Here is a 19,896-nt window from a genome sequence, read left to right on the forward strand (position 1 = left end):
TGCTTATTGGATGTGTAGGACAAATAAAAAATATAAGAAAGTGGCACTATAGAAATTTTGGCTGATACAGATAGCCGGTAGTTATATTTATTAGGCTGTCAATCGATTAACATTTTTAATCAAATCAAATACATGATATGCCGATTAATTAATATAGATTGTAGTCTATAACATAGAATAAATAGACTGGATATTATAAAAGTAACAATTTAGATAATTAAAATGCATCACATTATAAGTACAGCATTGATAAGACAGTATAAAAATTGGCATTTGAATGCAATATATTGTTTATTTCCATATTATTGGACATATTGAACAACTCAATTCGTCAATCTGTCCAAAACCGATGTACACGAGCCAGCGCACGCTTTTGGAACGTCTCACTTTGGTTGTTTGCGTCTAAAACACAGTGTTTTTAGGTTGCTGTGCCAAGTTAAATGTAGTTTGAAATTAAAAAAAAAAACATCTTGAGATTCCTGCATTCGGAATTGTGCCCCGGCCATCGGTGTTTGAAAGCAAGAACGTATTCTCATAGTTTGTTCTCTGTATAAGCTGCGTGTTGCCTATACAGCTGGACTTTCGTTTAATGCCCCCTGCTGAAAACAGGTGGTACTTGAAGCTTGAAATGCTCCAGTGGTAGGAACATTCCAGATTAGGGCCCGGGGAGCTGATTAATTGCGTACATTTTTGAACACAGTATTTTTTTTGATTAATCGCACTGAGTTAAGGCATTCAATCGACAGACCTAATACTTATTTTATGGCTAATCTAAAAACTGATTTGATGGCTGATATTGTAAAATGATGCTTAATATTTATACTATTGTGTTTTTGATGTGCTTCACACAAAGGCTTCAATGTCGAATTTTTAATTTTACATGCTGTAAGCAATCTCAGCATTCTGAAGCTTTCACGTGACTGAGCCGTTGGATTACCCACTCCTCCTCATTCCAAAACCCCGCCCTCCAAAGATCCTTTTGAGACTAAATCCGAGAAAAAGAGCAAAAATTATTTTTGTTCATGTGGCTGTCAAATTCAACAGTGGGACAATAGCGCCCTCAACTGACAAATATTATGAATCACAGCCTCAATAATCTGCTTCAAATGTAACACTATGAGAACGAGCAAAATTATTGACAGGTGAAAAGCGTCAATGTCCGGGACACATTTTTGATTACTGTTAACAAAGTATGCAGCTGTCACAGAGACTGGTGAGATATCTCAGGACACATCTTTAAAGGTGTAGTATGTAACAATTTTCATGTAACATTCGCCTTTTTTCTGCCAATGTGTGAACGCCCTTCCCGGACTTCCTAGGTTGCCTATTAAAGGCTGTAGACTGATTTTCATGCAAAGGGAGTGGGTCGGTTTTGCTGGGAAAATCCAAAGGATGTGACATTTATGCACGCTCCCGAGAGCCTTACCTCAGTGAATCTCTTCCGCTATTCAATAGCTGCAACGCTAGGTAACGTAGAGATGGAATCCAGCAAACGTCCGGCTCCCAGCACAACACCGACTCCTACACAAACTCTGAGTAATAATGTATCTATTGAATCCCGTCTGGCTAAGCAGAAACGTGATCATGGTCAAGCAAAAACTAGAGTGAACATCAGCAAGGTATTTGATTCCGGGATGGACCTTCGTTCGGTTTGGGGAATCAAAACCGACTCTGATTTGGCCTTTTTCTTATTGAACAGGTAAGCTTACATAACAGCCAAACTTAAATATAGTGCCATAAGGATTGATCTGTCCTACTAATGCTAACGCTGATGAATTTCAAGCTACCTTTGCTTCGTAACTTTCAAATAATTTCAACGATCTTCTCTTTATACTAAAAGTCAGGTATACAGAATAAATTTAAGCAAATATGCTGGTTTCTTGATCATAGTACATCATATAACATACAATAGTGCAACATACCAGTGCAGTGCAACAGTAAACTGTTGGGTATATTTCAGTAGTGTGTTTATCAGTATGCTATGTTAAGTAGCATAAGTAGTTTTAGTTTAGTCTCAAAGTTTGTAGTAAAACAATCATATCGGTGTAATTGAGGTAGATGCTACCTCATCTGTCAGCATGATGTCGGTGAATCAAGTTCAGCATCTTTGTACATTACATCATTGTTTTGCCTGATGCTCACTTGCTCACTCGTGTCCCTATGGAGTGTGTGCGCGAGCAAGAGCGACAGGTAGCTGGCTGCAGTTCACTTAACGGCCACAGGTGTCATTAATAACAAGGGTTTCTGAATCTTATCTATCTTATCTACGATATGATTTTAAGGGTGTTCCATGAAGAAGAAGAAAAAAAAAACGCTTAGAGCACCTTTAAAGTGAAATTAGACTGTAGTATGGATGTTTTGTACTTTTGAAACCTGACATACAAAAATACTTAACATTTTAAATTAGGAAAAACAAAATGACCTGATATGATCTGCTTTAAATATTAGACTAATGTCTAAAAAGAAAACGGTCACCAACAGGCCATTCTTTTCATCTCTCACCTCTCAAGTAAGATCTGGTTGCTTTTCTCCATCTCGAGAGGTAAATTCACCAGGTTCAGCTTCTCCTTTAAATCACCGATCTCTGCCTCATAGTACGCTTTGAGATCTGCTATGTGCCGAGTGTTCTTCTCCCTCGTGTTCTGTCTCAACCTAATGAGAGGAGACCAATCAAAAAAGGAGTTAGTGTGATAGCACTGGAACAGCCGACCTTGGAACAGTAGTGAGAAATCTATTCTACAGGTAAGTACAATACAGGTCAAAATGTTTGAATCCCTTTAAGTCCAAGTTGAAAAAGCTTTTGACATCTGCAATGTAGCTTTAAAGTGATTTTAGGGACTCTTACAGTGAGAGAACCACTGGATCTTCCAGCGAGCTCGTTCTTTCTAGTCTTCCAGTGCCTGACCCCAAGCTGCCTCTGTTCTCGTGAGCGGACGGCCCTCTGGGCTGCACTGTGACTGTGGCAGCATGGCTACCCTCGTCCTCGCTGTTGGTCTGGATAGTTTGAAGCATCCGGTCAGGTGCCTGCTGGCATGGGAGATGCAGTTGGTGTCGCTGTGGCTGCGCAGGCCCATGGAGTCAGGACTGACAGGAGCTCCACTGCTACCGACACATGCACGGGCCTGCACAGACGGACTGCTGAAATGTGACGGAGACGTGAAGCCCTCTGCGATCGGAGTGTTTCATATGCACTGTGGAGTCCAGTGTCAAAACCTAAATGAAAGAGCAACAGGTGAGGAACGACACCAGAAGTGTTTCAGCTTAATTCTTGTTTTAATTAGCTCTGCACTGACCTGAGGGGAGGAGGTGGAGGAGTTGATTAAAGAGTCCCACTCGTGGCCTTTGGGATCTGCTCTCTGCTTGCTGTGGTAGATCTCGCACAGAGACGGAGAGACAGTTCTCATCAGGAGTCTGTAAGCAACAAACGCACAACTGCGCTCAGCCATGGGAAGCATTTATTACATTAAAAAGACATGATACGGCATTCGCAGAGCACTTCACTTCTGCAATGTGATGTATTTCCAAGTGAAACAAAATAACGGGAACTACCGTAGGGAGAAGATTTTCCTTGTACCCCAACATCAGACAACTTTTGGGCGCAATGTGAAGTTGACCATTTTGTCACTGTCTTGATTGACTGATCCATAGACCAGCAATTAAATAATTCAGGAACACAGTTCTCAGCTTGTTTGGGATGTGTAGCTAGCTACATTAATAATACCCCATGCAATAAATGTATAATAATCAATATTATTAATTGCGATTACAATATCAATCATGTTTAGGGAAACAGACTCTATTACATCATTCATGGACGGTCGATGCTACACACATTTTGCGTCCTTAGTTTACAGCTATTATGACAACATAAACAATGACCATCTTTTTTTTTTTTTTGCATTTGGGAGACAAATTTGCTTAACTGTCATGAAAATCCCACAAATCTTCATTTTCTATATGCAAAATAGAGCATAGATTCTTTTGATTTTGGAGTAAAATAATACCAGGACATTTTCTTGACAGGTTTCATGAGATTCAAGCATAATCCCTATAACATTTTTCAAATATTTTATTAATTTGCAAGACTTTTCCACACTTGGACATAAAAAAACAATGTAAATTCCCTAATATGTACAGGTTTTAAATGACAGTGGGAACCCTGTACTGTAAATCAACCCAGAATTAAAATCAATCAAATGAGAAAAATGTCTTTATTCCAACAAATCTGAGTCTAATTTACAAAAAGGCTGAAAATGAACCCTATTATCAGCAAAATACATATCTACAGTTTGAGCTGCAACAGTGATGTTATAGCATTAATAAAACATAACCTTAATCTAAATACATTATGTTCTTTGATCAGACCATTGTTCATATGCGGTCTTTAAATGGCAGCTGTATCATACAAATAAATAGTTAAAAAATCATACATTGTGATTTCTGGATTTTATTTTTTAGATTATGTCTCTCACAGTGGACATGCACCTATGATGACAATTTCAGACCCCTCCATGATTTCTAAGTGGGAGAACTTGCAAAATAGCAGGGTGTTCAAATACTTATTTTCCTCACTGTATATATATAAACATTTTATATACTCAAAAGAAAAGAAAATCACTTAAATTCACTGAAATCATATTTTTACATACCAAAGGTACTAGTAAGTTCCCAGTGGATAGACTGACTCACTACAGGACAGGCGCCATTTTCTCTTTTCTGTCTAATTATTTGTATTTATTTTTTTCACAAAGCAGTTCAGGGCATCCATAATTTAGGACTGTTAAGGTTGCATTTTGACTATTTTTGTGACAATTAGGAACATTTCTGTAATAATAAAAAACAATTATAGATTATTTAAATTATAAAGTATTTATACACCATGTTAGTATTTGTTGTTCTACCTCTAAAATATGTAAATGTAAAAGTTTTTTTTTTTAAGGATTTATTACAGTAATGGGGATCTAATCAGGCATCATTGAAAGTAATGTGAATAATCGTCCCAAAAGAATGTTATTTTATATATATATATATATATATATATATATATATATATATACATATACATACATACACACATATTTTTGGGTCAAAGATTCTCCAAAATATTGCAAAAAAACATTTATTATAATTTTTAGACTACATGCTGCACAATAAATTCACAAGGGAATGAGTAATATGCTACTTTTTTAATGTCACTAATTACAAACTTACTAAAGTTTCATAATAGTCGCAATAACTATAGAACATTTTGCAATGGTACTAATATTGTACAATGCAAGTCTTTTGGAAAACAATAAAACAAAATCGTTTCTTACACAATGATGTCATATTTATTGACAGATATACAAAATTCCAGAGTGTGACCTTTTTTCGTTTTTACAAAAAAAACAATTTTATTACACAAGGTAATAAATACAAATAAAGATAAAAATAATGGCATCACTATAATACTTTTCAATATCTCCCAATTTTAAAAGAAAAATCAACTTCTAATCAATGCGTCCTAGGAGAAAGTACCTCATACCTCATCCTGAGACCTATTTCTATACGCACATATCTAGACTAAACCGATAAAAAGCCATGCGTGTTTCTAATTTGGGACCTTTATTCCAGTTGCATGCAGTTTTTGCTTATTTAAAAGGTACTATGTGGTCAAATAAAGAAAATAATAAAATATATATTTTAAAAAAAACTCAAATGGCAACAGTTCCAGATCTCTCACATTTATAAATCAGAAGGTATATCCTCTGAATCTTACCTTGTTCCTTCCAAAATACATACAAAATAGCAACTCGTAACATAAATGCTGCATTTTCTGATTGTTTTATCTCCTCTTAAAGGAGCGCCATGCATGATTCCCATGATTAAGGGTTTAAGGGACAGTTCATGTGTTGTATGGAGAGAAACAGTACTGAAGGGGCTAGGATCTTGCGTTTCGCTCTGTCTCCGCCAAACACTCCCGAACAAGCCCTCTGGCATGAATGATACCTTCAACACGTAAAAAAAGTAAAGTTTAGTTTGAAAGACACATTTTTATCATCAGTGCATTTGAGAAATACAATGATATTTAGAACCAAATTTGTTTATTGATACAAACCTCTTTTAAGTCGTTCCATTGCGCTTTTACTCCCTGCATACGTGGGTCTTATTTCTTTCCCAAGTTCTTCAATGATGGCGAGAAGTTCGGCATATTTACTCTGAGGTACTTGGTTCCCATTAGGCCCCTGACCATTTTATACCGGAAATAAGGGATATTCAAATGATTTGAAATGATGAACAAGGCCCATTTTTTGTTATTATCTTGTTAGGATAGAATCATTTTAAGAGTGTGAAGCTTACCTGTGAGAATCCCAATGAAGGGGGTCCAAAGTCATTTAGAACTGGCTTGAATGACTGTACTGTTGCCATGGAAGCTGGAGAGGGAATGCTTCCTGTAAAGAGTGAGCAAAATATGTGTCATTCAATTTATTAAACATCACCTTATAATAATACTTGCATCCCTTGTCTATCTACCTCCCTGTGGCAGGGCGGAGGGCGGGGAAGGGTCGTGATTCCGCACACCCGGCCCCTAATCAGGCAAATCAAGCCTCAGAGAGGGATAAAGGCCGACTGGAAGCTGCAGTGCAGGAGAGAGAGAGATTTACGGGCAGCTGTCCGACACCTTTGTGTGTTTGTCTTTTTGGTTAAGTTTATAATTAAAATATTATTTATATTCTCAAGCCGGTTCTCGCCGCCTCCTTTCCATTAATCCCTTTACACTGGTGCCAAAATCCGGGAAGGAGGAGGGATGCGCCGTAGTAGAGTCCTCGCCTCTACCATCCACCCCAATGGAGCAGCCCCGGCCATCCGCCGGAGGAGCCGGGCGTCTGGAAGTGGAGGAATGGCCGATGACCGTGAGGGGAGGAGGGGCTCCCAACCAACCGCCTGGAGCGGTTACCGCTGCCAGGGGCAGGGGAGACCCCTACCGTCCACCAAAAATGCAGCGGGGCGTTCCGTCCGCCAGGGGCCGGAGGTCTGCCTCCGATCCGTCCAGGGAGGCACGGCTGTCGTCCTTTAGAGGGTGGAGGAGTGGCCGAGGACCAAGCTAGGGCGTATCGGAAAACCGGAGGGTAAGTGTTTTTTTCCTCTCTCTTCCACTGCCGCTCCGTGTTGGCCTTTCCCTCTTTTTAAAATGTTTTGTTAATTTGGCACGATCACCGTTACGGCATCTCCCTCAGCCAGGTAGATGGGGATGATCTGCAGGCAGATGGGCCGGAAGGCACGCCCCTCCCCAGGAAAAGAGGGAGATGTACGGCATGCCGGTGGCTTGAGAGAACGAGGGAGGAATGTGGCAGGGTGGAGGGCGGGGAAGGGTCGTGATTTCGCACACCCGGCCCCAATCAGGCTAATCAAGCCTCCGAGAGGGATAAAGGCCGACTGGAAGCTGCAGTGCAGGAGAGAGAGAGAGACTTACGGGCAGCTGTCCGACACCTGTGTGTGTTTGTATTTTTGGTTAAGTTTATAATTAAAATAATATTTATATTGTCAAGCCAGTACTTGCCTCCTCCTTTCCATTAATCCCTTTACACTGTCTATCCACCCACACATGGCATTCGTTTGTAATGGAATGGAAAATATTCCATTACAAACTGGATTATCAGCATAACAATTTTAAATTAACTAATATTTTGGGTACAATACAAAAAATAAATAACAAAAATGTATTTCCTTAGAAGGAAAAAAAAAAAAAAACAATTGCGGTTACCATGAGGCACTTAAAATGGAAGTCAATTGGCCCAAACCGTAAATGTTAAAAAAACTTGCACGGTGCATGTTTGGCTCATTTCCGAAGGGTCCGCGTCTCCCTGTGGCTGGTTGGGTTGGTACGGACGCTGCTAGATTGTCATAAAAATTAATCCTTTTAGTGTCACTAATAAACAACAAAAGTCACCCACATCATGTCTCTCACAGTTGACTAAAAACAGCATATTGAAAAATAAAAACAGTATTAATATTGGATATTAAAGGAGCAATATGTGACATTGACATCAAGAGTTTAAAATGGGTACTGCAGTCCAAATTCAAAATATTGTAGAGTGTTGTTTCCCCCGCCCCCTCCTCCCCAGACTTGAAGCTCACGTGGGTTGCCACGTTGAGGGCACGCAACAGGAATGAGCTAACTGACCATTATAAGTGAGGAGCTTTAATGGTGCATTGACATAAAATGCAAAGAAAATGTTCGCCTCGCATTGCTCGCGCAAGTTTGACGGCTGGATTATAAATGTGCGTTTAAACTCGCGTTCGAGCAAGTAACACAAACCCACGAGTATTCCCCCTTCTCTTCCGGAAAAGGACAGCAGGATCAATAGCTGGGATCAAGTAGACGCGCGTATTTTCAGAACATACCAGATACTCCAACTTCCTCGCTCACTTTCCTCCAAGCGATGTCTTTTTTCGTCCGGTCTCTGTACATGTATGATGTTTGCATACAATTCTGGGTGCCCACACATAGCTACAACAATTTTTTCACCCATTTTTCCAAATTTCTTCTGCTACTACATCAGTACATACATCCATACAATCTCAATGCTGATACGCTTTCGCAAATTTTTTGTGAAAAATTGTAACTTGCGCAAATTAAGTGATTTCACGTGTTCGAGACGAGTCATTCACCTCATTCGTAAATTTGCATCTATTCGCATTTTTGAAAATTTCCCCTTTGCATTAATAATAATTAACAATATAATTATACAATTATAATAATAATAATAATTAATAATAATAGTTTTTTTTTATTTTATTTTATTATAAAAAACAACAAGTGTCATTATATAAACAAACTGCCATTTAAAGAGTTAAAATCCTGAAAATTAATGAATATTTTGTAGTTATGAACAGGACTGATGTTGGTTAAAAAAATGAACTAATCGAAAGTGGAAAATAATATTCATATATTATTATTATTATGGCAGTTTTTTTTTTGACAAGGACATCATAAATATTCTTTGTTCTAGTGTTTAATCAGGTTTTGTTATCTCAGTTGTAGACTTTTGTCCCGTCCATTCTAAGCAGTACCGCTGTCAACCGCTAGTTGCCCTCGAAGAGCACAAAAACACAGCACGTCTTGAATCCGATCAATCAACAGCACGAGAGACAATCATGGAGGAAACGGCGCGGGCTTGATCTTAGCCACTAAAAGGATTCATTTTTATCACAATCTAGAAGCTTCCGTACCAACCCAACCGGCCACGGCGCGTCGCGTACCCTTCAGAAACAAGCCGAGCATCCACCATACGCCGTTATATAGCCCGTGCGAAGCCGAGGAATGCGTTTTTTCCACTAGTAATAATGGCGGATGTGAAGTATCTGACCCTATAGCGATCAGACTGGACAAAAACTACACACGGCTTTTTCCCAGGTGTTCTTTCACTCGCCAATTTTTACATTCGATTAAATGTACTCAAGACGGAGAGGTTTCCACGCTTTTTCGGCATACCTTGGTTCCCAGAAGTTCCCGGAAGGTGTTGATGGGGATTGGGTTTGTAAGACATACCTGAAGAGATAACAAATGAGAGAAATAAAATTGTTCCTAAAATGAGCGGAGCGTCCGTCTCGTAGACACTTTTTGTTTACAGCGAAGCAGCACCGGCAAATATGGCCGCGTCACTCATGACACCCACACTGTTGTCTATCATTACCATCACAAAGAAATCAGACAATTAACACAAATCATAATTAAACATGCAACGCTGTCCGTCAACAGACTAGTTAAAAATCATTATAAATAATAACTACACATTATAAACAAAGATAAGCACATATTATATATATATATATATATATATATATATATATATATATTACCCCTATTTAATTGTAGGACAAACATGTTTCACTTCTAATTTTTTACAATTAAATATATTGATGCAAAAGTAAAGCATATTTTTCCACACTACATTTACACTGTCAAATGTAAATATATTCACAAAATTGTACAAACATTAAAAATGACATTTCACTTGGTTTTGTATGCAAACATTATACATGTTAACTTTTAAAAATGTGGTCTTGTCTCTTCTATACCATAATTTCATTCTAAAACTCACCCAAACTTTTCACTTCATAACATCCCATATTAATGCATCATTTGATTCAGCACTAAAGTATTATTTCAATGTTCTCACGTGACCTACGTGATCCTTAAACTAGGAATTAATTTCGCTTAATTTGGGTTTTATTACGGTTATTAATAGTGGAACACAAAATTGGAACACTTCTAAAAAGTAAAAACGAAGTCGCTTAAATTGTGTTATTACTATATTTAGAGTTCACAAGAAAACTAATACAGATTATAAATATGCAAGCTAAAAGTTTAGAAATGTGGTTCATTTGTAATGGGAAAAGAAAGAAAAATGACATTTTGGAAAGAGGTAATCCACAAGATTTATTGGTCATAATGCAAGAGGTAGAGATCTTGCAGTCAGTTAAATTGTTCATAGATTTGTACAACAGATCCATCAGTAGTGCAACTCGTGCAAGGATGAAAATGACAGTCTCAGAGTGCCGCAACATCTATAATAATAATAATAATAATAATAATAATAATTCAGCAAAACATTACATTTCAGATATGCAACTATACACAAAGATATAGTAGAGACCAAGTATGTGTCAGAGTCCAACATTTACAGCAAAAATTAGCTGGACTGTTCATGTTCTTTTCCCGATTACACACATCATGTGACGGTAAATTATTAAAACCAAGAAACCAAAAGTTAAGCAAATGTTGATTGATATGGTCTTCTGTGGAGGAAATTCCAATTTACAACCTTAAAAAAAAAAATGAATGTCATGTGAATAACCCTTTCTCAAATACTCAAACCTAAACACTGGAAAGCAGTAATATGGTACTAAAATATATATATATATATATATTAGTCAACCTTTACAAACACTGACCTCAATCCATTGGCATAAACTAAACAAAATCCAAAAAATTCGTCAAACCATGCAACTCCAGATCCAGAAAAGTCTTTAAGGTTTGGTTTACACCACTCACCCCATTGGTGAGCCACACGAATTCCCCATTTTCAAAGCAAGGACTGTATTAATTGGTAAACAAGCAGTGTCATGCCCAAGACATGCTGTATCAGAGCGCTAAAGGGAGATGGATGGTTTGGGCGTGCATCAAGTCCTTGAAATGTTTTAAGAGGACTGAAGACTGAAAAAAGCTTGATTAAGAAGAGTAACCCCTGAGCACTGTCCTGTTTAAATGCTAGTGTAGGTGACTCAACAGCCCAGCAAATATATATTCTCTATGGAAAGCACAGACGATGGTTTTCGCACACCAAATCTTTTCCGTTACGCACTATGTCCCTCTTAGTGCTTTCTGACGTGCAGAGCTTTGATTCATTAGTCCAGCAATCTCCTTTGGAAAAAAAAAAAAAAAAGAGTCCTCTTTGGAGAAGAACCCTGAAATATTAAATACGACACGAGTGCTCTCTTCCTCATGGCGTACCAGAGGAGGAAGAGGAAGCTGGCTGGCTAACGGCACCACATCTTCCCCTACAGTAAAGGGTTAGGTGGTCATGCTATGTGTTGACAGTGTGGCTGATGCTCTGTGGATGGAGTTGTTGCCACATTTGCTGCTGTTGCACAGCCAGTTGCTGAGACTGATCTGATGATGACAGAATGTTGACAAGCGGAGACACGCAGTTGGCTGGAATGATCAGACCTGAACAGGAAACACAGAACAAGTATAAATCAACAGGAAATCAAAATTGGTGTTTTTTTTTTTTTTGTACAATTCATCAGTGCATGTTAATCTAAAGAAACACATTCTCAAACACATCCTAATGGGTAAAAGCACTTCAATTCCGATTAATTTGTGTGAGCTACAGAGGACCTTCTAACTTGGTACATTATGAAAATATTAATCTAATTAATAAATGGCTGAATTGCTCCACAGCGCTTTAAAATAGAAAATTCTCGTGCAGAATTCAAATGGGTCGTCTGTACCATGATATTGAGGAAAGCCCGATTGAATTGTGCATGTGAGCTGCTCTGTGCTCTCATCACCGGAGCTCGCAGCCCTGTTGACAAGCATGCACGGATGCACGCATGATGCATCGCATCATTGGTGTTTAGATCAATGGATCGTTTCACCCCTAGAAAATATATACAGTGGGTACGGAAAGTATTCAGACCCCCTTAAATTTTTCACTCTTTGTTATATTGCAGCCATTTGCTAAAATCATTTAAGTTCATTTTATTTCCTCATTGTACACACAACACCCCATATTGACAGAAAAACACAGAATTGTTGACATTTTTGCACATTTATTAAAAAAGAAAAACTGAAATATCACATGGTCCTAAGTATTCAGACCCTTTGCTGTGACACTCATATTTAACTTCTGATCATCCTTGAGATGGTTCTACACTTTCAATTGAGTCCAGCTGTGTTTGATTATACTGATTGGACTTGATTAGGAAAGCCACACACCTGTCTATATAAGACCTTACAGCTCACAGTGCATGTCAGAGCAAATGAGAATCATGAGGTCAAAGGAACTGCCTGAAGAGCTCAGAGACAGAATTGTGGCAAGGCACAGATCTGGCCAAGGTTACAAAAACATTTCTGCTGCCCTTAAGGTTCATAAGAGCACAGTGGCCTCCATAATCGTTAAATGGAAGACGTTTGGGACGACCAGAACCCTTCCTAGAGCTGGCCAGTCCGCCAAACTGAGCTATCGGGGAGAAGAGCCTTGGTGAGAGAGGTAAAGAAGAACCCAAAGATCACTGTGGCTGAGCTCCAGAGATGCAGTCGGGAGATGGGAGAAAGTTGAAGTAAGTCAACCATCACTGCAGCCATCCACCAGTCGGGGCTTTATGGCAGAGTGGCCCGACGGAAGCCTCTCCTCAGTGCAAGACACATGAAAGCCTGCATGGAGTTTGCTAAAAAAAACACCTGAAGGACACCAAGATGGTGATAAATAAGATTCTCTGGTCTGATGAGACCAAGATAGAACTTTTTGGCCTTAATTCTAAGCGGTATGTGTGGAGAAAACCAGGCACTGCTCATCACCTGTCCAATACAGTCTCAACAGTGAAGCATGGTGGTGGCAGCATCATGCTGTGGGGGTGTTTTTCAGCTGCAGGGACAGGACTGACTGGTTGCAATCGAGGGAAAGATGAATGCGCCAAGTACAGGGATATCCTGGACGAAAACCTTCTCCAGAGTGCTCTGGACCTCAGACTGGGCCGAAGGTTCACCTTCCAACAAGACAATGACCCTAAGCACACCGCTAAAATAACGAAGGAGTGGCTTCACAACAACTCCGTGACTGTTCTTGAATGGCCCAGCCAGAGCCCTGACTTAAACCCAATTGAGCATCTCTGGAGAGACCTGAAAATGGCTGTCCACCAACGCTTACCATCCAACCTGACAGAACTGGAGAGGATCTGCAAGGAGGAATGGCAGAGGATACCCAAATCCAGATGTGAAAAACTTGTTGCATCTTTCCCAAAAAGACTCATGGCTGTATTAGATCAAAAGGGTGCTTCTACTAAATACTGAACAAAGGGTCTGAATACTTAGGACCATGTGATATTTCAGTTTTTCTTTTTAATAAATGTGCAAAAATTTCAACAATTCTGTGTTTTTCTGTCAATATGGGGTGCTGTGTGTACAATAATGAGGAAATAAAATGAACTTAAATGATTTTAGCAAATGGCTGCAATATAACAAGAGTGAAAAATGTAAGGGGTCTGAATACTTTCCGTACCCACTGTGTAATAGATATAGATATATATATATATATATATATATATATATATATATATATATATATATATATCTATCTATATATCTATCTCTTTCAACTGAACTCCTTCCATCTCACTGAGCCACACAGCAGATTGCTCTCAGAGCAGCTCCTGAAAAATATGTGAATAACCGCTTTTATATAAAGCTCTGCAATGCACACGGTGCCTGTGGAGGTTCTCGACAAACTCCAGCGAAAATACAAGCAAGGATTTTGTTAGTGAAGGTAAAGAGCTACGTATTCACTTTAACGTTCGTGTAATGTCAAATGTTCTTGGTCATTGAGGTTCATACACGCAGTGTTAATGACATGCCCTCTAACTCCATTTCTGTGGAGATTATAGAAGAAACATATTTTCAAATGCACAGAACCTCAAAGGTCTTTCTTCATGCGAACTAATGGCTCGTGGACTCTGAGAACCTTTAAATAACGTGAGAAGAATTTATGACAGAAATATTGTTGCAGAGAGACATATATAATATACAGTATTTTTATACATATATATATATAAAAAACAAAGATCCCCCATTTAGCCTTAATAGACTGTAGGGGCAAGTGCTGTTAGCGCGCTGTCACTGGTGTTGGCCATGAGCGGGAATCAAAGTCGGGTCACCAGGTTTGTAGTGCAGCGCGCTAACCGCTACGCTACATATATACAATATACAGTGAGGAAAATAAGTATTTGAACACCCTGCTATTTTGCAAGTTCTCCCACTTAGAAATCATGGAGGGGTCTGAAATTGTCATCGTAGGTGCATGTCCACTGTGAGAGACATAATCTAAAAAAAAAAAAATCCAGAAATCACAATGTATGATTTTTTAACAATTTATTTGTATGATACAGCTGCAAATAAGTATTTGAACACCTGAGAAAATCAATGTTAATATTTGGTACAGTAGCCTTTGTTTGCAATTACAGAGGTCAAACGTTTGCACACACTGCAGGAGGGATTTTGGCCCACTCCTCCACACAGATCTTCTCTAGATCAGTCAGGTTTCTGGGCTGTCGCTGAGAAACACGGAGTTTGAGCTCCCTCCAAAGATTCTCTATTGGGTTTAGGTCTGGAGACTGGCTAGGCCACGCCAGAACCTTGATATGCTTCTTATAGAGCCACTCCTTGGTTATCCTGGCTGTGTGCTTCGGGTCATTGTCATGTTGGAAGACCCAGCCTCGACCCATCTTCAATGCTCTAACTGAGGGAAGGAGGTTGTTCCCCAAAATCTCGCAATACATGGCCCCGGTCATCCTCTCCTTAATACAGTGCAGTCAGCCCTGTCCCATGTGCAGAAAAACACCCCCAAAGCATGATGCTACCACCCCCATGCTTCACAGTAGGGATGGTGTTCTTGGGATGGTACTCATCATTCTTCTTCCTCCAAACACGGTTAGTGGAATTATGACCAAAAAGTTCTATTTTGGTCTCATCTGACCACATGACTTTCTCCCATGACTCCTCTGGATCATCCAAATGGTCATTGGCAAACTTAAGACGGGCCTTGACATGTGCTGGTTTAAGCAGGTGAACCTTCCGTGCCATGCATGATTTCAAACCATGACGTCTTAGTGTATTACCAACAGTAACCTTGGAAACGGTGGTCCCAGCTCTTTTCAGGTCATTGACCAGCTCCTCCCGTGTAGTTCTGGGCTGATTTCTCACCTTTCTTAGGATCATTGAGACCCCACGAGGTGAGATCTTGCATGGAGCCCCAGTCCGAGGGAGATTGACAGTCATGTTTAGCTTCTTCCATTTTCTAATGATTGCTCCAACAGTGGACCTTTTTTCACCAAGCTGCCTGGCAATTTCCCCGTAGCCCTTTCCAGCCTTGTGGAGGTGTACAATTTTGTCTCTAGTGTCTTTGGACAGCTCTTTGGTCTTGGCCATGTTAGTAGTTGGATTCTTACTGATTGTATGGGGTGGACAGGTGTCTTTATGCAGCTAACGACCTCAAACAGGTGCATCTAATTTAGGATAATAAATGGAGTGGAGGTGGACATTTTAAAGGCAGACTAACAGGTCTTTGAGGGTCAGAATTCTAGCTGATAGACAGGTGTTCAAATACTTATTTGCAGCTGTATCATACAAATAAATAGTTAAAAAATCATACATTGTGATTTCTGGATTTTTTTTTTTAGATTATGTCTCTCACAGTGGACATGCACCTACGATGACAATTTCAGACCCCTCCATGATTTCCAAGTGGGAGAACTTACAAAATAGCAGGGTGTTCAAATACTTATTTTCCTCACTGTATATATGCTATTACTGTCTCCAAGAATACCGGCAGTGCTTCTATTGAGCACACATTAATGAGAGCATCTCAAACTCATTCATGCTATGTGTGATTAGAATAAAAAATGTTTTTTTAATTTTTTTTATTTTATTGTTTGATCAACAACTCTGACGGTAAAAGAACATAGAATGTTAAGTGACATTATTCAATGACAAATTGATTACGTGGACCTCGTCTTTGGACATATTTTCCAAAACAAGTCAAATAAAACTTTTACTCTGAACACGCAAAGGATCTCAGTGCTAAACTTCTTCACGCATATACTTCTTAATCACTGGTGAGTAAAATTGGAACATTTACCAGCCAGCGGCTAAACGTTTTGGTTGTATAGCGCAAAATTTGGTCACAATGCAAATGATTGACTCGCATTATAGAGGGCTGTGCATAGAGTAAAAGATTGACTGCTCAAATTAAGAAAAACAATACTTTTATCCAGCATTACTTTCCATCTTTTCCAGTGAATATGCTTTGTGAAAGCCATTTCATGTTTGTAAACTTAACCCGGGTGACAACTACAGTTTTTTGTTTTTTTTAGATATAAAAACAAATACAGCCATTTGACAACTTACCCACTATTCTCTGGCCGTCCTCCGTTCTCAAACGCACAATCTGCATCTTCACGTTGGATCCACTCACTGAGGCCAGAACACCCTCCACTTTGGTCCAAACACTAAGGACTGAGCCACAGAGGACATAGTACGTCCTGCAGCGCAGCCCAATCTCACACTGTAGCCCCACTGAGGCCTTCTTACAGTTTCCTCGCCTGTCAAAAGAACAATTTCATTTTGCACGTGAACTTTTGCACAGTTCCTCATTTTGGTAAAACTAAATCTAAGGCAGAATCGCTTGCAATGGCACAAGCTTGGTGAAATATTTCTAGAAAGTTTGTAATCAGTCACTTAAGATACTGCCTTAGAAGGCTGCTGTCAATGTAGACAACAAGGTAGCTCAAAGTTTTGAACCCAGCATTTATATTGGTTGATGAGATTCACAAACCAAAAGTAAACCCACAAGCTGCTTGTTTCTATTTCCATTACTGTAGAGACATCACTCTGTTCAAGCTGAATCTTAAAAGCACCTACCAATAAGCATGAGAGCAGACATCAGCTGAGAAGTTGTACTGATCAATCCAGTGTACCTTAGCATCATCGGAGAGTACCTGGTTTGAGATGAGAAGTGTTTACAACTGGAAAGAATGACTGAAAAAGCAGAAGATATAACCTCTAGCAGAAAACAGGGTGCCAAATCCCACAGTAGTGATGTAGGTCCAAGTTTTTAAAATAATTGTCTCGTTGCCAGAAAAGTTCTAAAGCAGCTGATGGGATTATTATGCCATGTACTTGTAGAGCGGTCCAGCCACAAGCCACACACGGGATTTCTTTATCAGAAAGTTGTCAATTTAACAGATTGTGTCTAATACAAATTATACTGCAATGTAACTGACATCCAATGTGCATCCAACTACTAAAGTTGTAATAAATACCTTTTTACACCTCTTCTTGATGTCTGCATAAGTCTCCAGTTTCACTTGTTTTCCTGTATTTGGTCTGTATACCATGAAGAGTCTCTTTCTGGTGTTGACCTCCTTCACCAGGATGGCAATTTTCTTGTTATTCCGCACCTTAAGGTGATCCAGAAATATAGTTAAAACTTCCATTATTATTGTTTTGATTTATTTGTCAGGACAATTCATATTAACTAACATCACACTGTGATATAATTGTGCAAGATTCAGCCAAAACGTCATCTGCCATCCCTGGGTTCAGTGAATGGGCTGAGAGGTGTATATAAGATGCATGTAATGGACTTACCTGGATGTAAAAGCCGTCATCTGGTCCATTCTGGTCAGCCCAAACATGGGTGGCATCCTCCCATGACAATCCCCGCTCCACACTTACCTGGACACACAGAACAAGCTTTTCTTAGACAGAAATAACCATACAGAGACCTTTATGACTGACAAGTGCAAAACACTTTTCTAGTTCCTTAAATACAGAGATATGCATACTGTATAGAGCTCTACATGTCCTGAGGTGGAATATCCCGGTGTCAAGAATTTTTTGGCATCAACTTTCTTAACTTTTTCATCTCCAGAACCCAAATCTGAGAAAAATTAAACATTACAAAAAAAAAAAATAAGCAAGTCTGAAAGCTCTGAAATAGTATTGACAGACTTAAAACAAGATTTAAAGCATCTTACCCAAGATTCCCATGTCATATCGCCCACTCTTTTTGGCATTTTGAATGACAGCATTCAATGTGTCTGAGAAATACTGAAAAAGAGCATTCTGCTGCTGGACCTCCATACCAAGAATCCGGTTCAAGAACTTCCCAATGTTGTTGTAATCTTCAAGTAAACAGTAAAGGGCATTAGTGACCGACCAATATGGGTTTTTTAATGCCCGAAACCAATATCCAGAGAGAAGGGTGGCCAATAGGCAGATACAATGCAGATATAATCACCCAATCTAATACATAGTAAATATCAAACATAAAATTGCTATAAAAAACTTTAACTCTTATTTAGCACTACACAATTTCACACTAAACTTTAACTGTGTGAAAAATAATCAAAAGATGTTTTAACATGGTAGGTAGCACTTTCTTCTGATTTCTAATAAGTCATCAAATTTGAGATATTTATTTGCACATGAAGAAATGAATATATTAGGAAGGAAATAACAGTACACCAAGAAGTCCAGCAACTATGGATGGCATATCCACATTAGCAATCGCATTTACTCAAAAAAAAAACAAAAAAACAATTGCACAGTGCATAGACGTTTACTCCGTGCATGTGAACCGCTTTTACCTGAAGTTGCACTCGCACGCTCATGCAAATTCAGCACGAACAGCAATCTCCAAACAGTTTAAATGGCCTGGATTGTCATGGACTGACCGTCATGATTTGTGAATCAGAGAAACGTTTGATCCTGAAATGTTTTATTCTGACTTATAGAATTTGTGCTACAGAGGAAGATTTTAGATGAGGGCTCAATGGGAAGAAAACACTGGATTTTCGTGATGTTTGTAAATTACATCTGTTTAAACAAGATATCTTCATATTTGCAAATGGTATCTAATGGAAGTTTTATTGATATTTGCCTTTCATCATTAGAAAAGTTACAGGGAACTGTTTAGGAGAGGCTGATAGAATACGTGCTTTAGAGGTAAATGAGAGCTCCACAGGATGCTGAATCTGCTAAAATTGTGTGAGGTTTGTTTATTACATCTGTTAAATGAGATAGGTGCATATTTGCAGACAGTATATGATATTCATTTTATTGATATTTGCCTTTTTCTCATTAGACAAGACAGTTAAAGACACAGGGAACTGTTGAGGACAGAGGGAGGGAATGAAACAGGCGAGCACTTTAACATTATGAGCTCAAACGCATCTGCCGCGGCTCTGATATGCAGACCGTTTAAATGAAACTGTCGCACACTGGTCTATTATTGTAGTAACACAATGGCATGTAACAACAAAACAAACCACGACTGGTTGTTTACATGGCACACTCACTTCACATACAAGCAGGCTATTTTCGGCACCCCAAAGAAACGAATCGGCCAAAGGGGAAAATTTATCTTTTTAGAAAATCTCTCACCTTTGTCCAATGAAAGGACTCCTGATCTATCTTCCACATTTATCAGTCCCACACCGATCAAACCATTACGAATTTCTGCAAAACAATACAAAAATCTTTGTTGAAAATTACTAAGTTGTAAGATTCCCCCTTTGTTAATTCACTGATAAGTAACTGATCAACAGCTTTCACATTACTAAAAACAAGCAATA

At 39.0% G+C, this 19,896-nt stretch overlaps 2 protein-coding genes across 7 annotated transcripts in view; both read right to left on the reverse strand.

Moving 5' to 3' along the window:
- Positions 1-5,327: 5,327 nt before the first annotated feature.
- On the reverse strand, positions 5,328-9,640 carry LOC127636994 (cyclin-dependent kinase 2-associated protein 1). Of its 4 annotated transcripts, none has more exons than XM_052117820.1 (5): positions 9,476-9,593; positions 6,514-6,616; positions 6,340-6,427; positions 6,098-6,224; positions 5,328-5,988 (listed from the first exon to the last, which is right to left on the reverse strand). In XM_052117820.1, exons 3-5 carry the CDS (start codon positions 6,406-6,408, stop codon positions 5,921-5,923), a joined length of 264 nt encoding a protein of 87 aa, XP_051973780.1. In that variant the 5' UTR covers positions 6,409-6,427; positions 6,514-6,616; positions 9,476-9,593; the 3' UTR covers positions 5,328-5,920. The 4 variants fall into 4 exon arrangements, with proteins under 4 accessions (XP_051973780.1, XP_051973781.1, XP_051973783.1 ...); XM_052117821.1 differs by having other exon boundaries at positions 6,340-6,431; XM_052117823.1 differs by lacking the exon at positions 6,514-6,616 and having other exon boundaries at positions 6,340-6,431; positions 9,533-9,640.
- A 739-nt stretch (positions 9,641-10,379) lies between these two features.
- LOC127636816 (protein strawberry notch homolog 1-like) overlaps positions 10,380-19,896 on the reverse strand; it is a 38,557-nt gene continuing 29,040 nt past the window's right edge. For 2 of the 3 annotated variants that reach the window (XM_052117566.1, XM_052117567.1), the window contains exons 25-32: positions 19,706-19,780; positions 18,298-18,444; positions 18,106-18,200; positions 17,909-17,995; positions 17,581-17,718; positions 17,180-17,256; positions 16,667-16,860; positions 10,380-11,713 (exon numbers count right to left, since the gene is read on the reverse strand). In XM_052117566.1, coding sequence (XP_051973526.1) covers positions 11,571-11,713; positions 16,667-16,860; positions 17,180-17,256; positions 17,581-17,718; positions 17,909-17,995; positions 18,106-18,200; positions 18,298-18,444; positions 19,706-19,780 — 956 coding nt within the window. In that variant the 3' untranslated portion in view covers positions 10,380-11,570. The remainder of the gene's footprint in view (positions 11,714-16,666; positions 16,861-17,179; positions 17,257-17,580; positions 17,719-17,908; positions 17,996-18,105; positions 18,201-18,297; positions 18,445-19,705; positions 19,781-19,896) is intronic. The other variant, XM_052117568.1, reaches the window with a different exon arrangement.

Source organism: Xyrauchen texanus, chromosome 44, assembly GCF_025860055.1.
Source record: "Xyrauchen texanus isolate HMW12.3.18 chromosome 44, RBS_HiC_50CHRs, whole genome shotgun sequence".
Lineage (NCBI taxonomy): Eukaryota > Metazoa > Chordata > Actinopteri > Cypriniformes > Catostomidae > Xyrauchen > Xyrauchen texanus.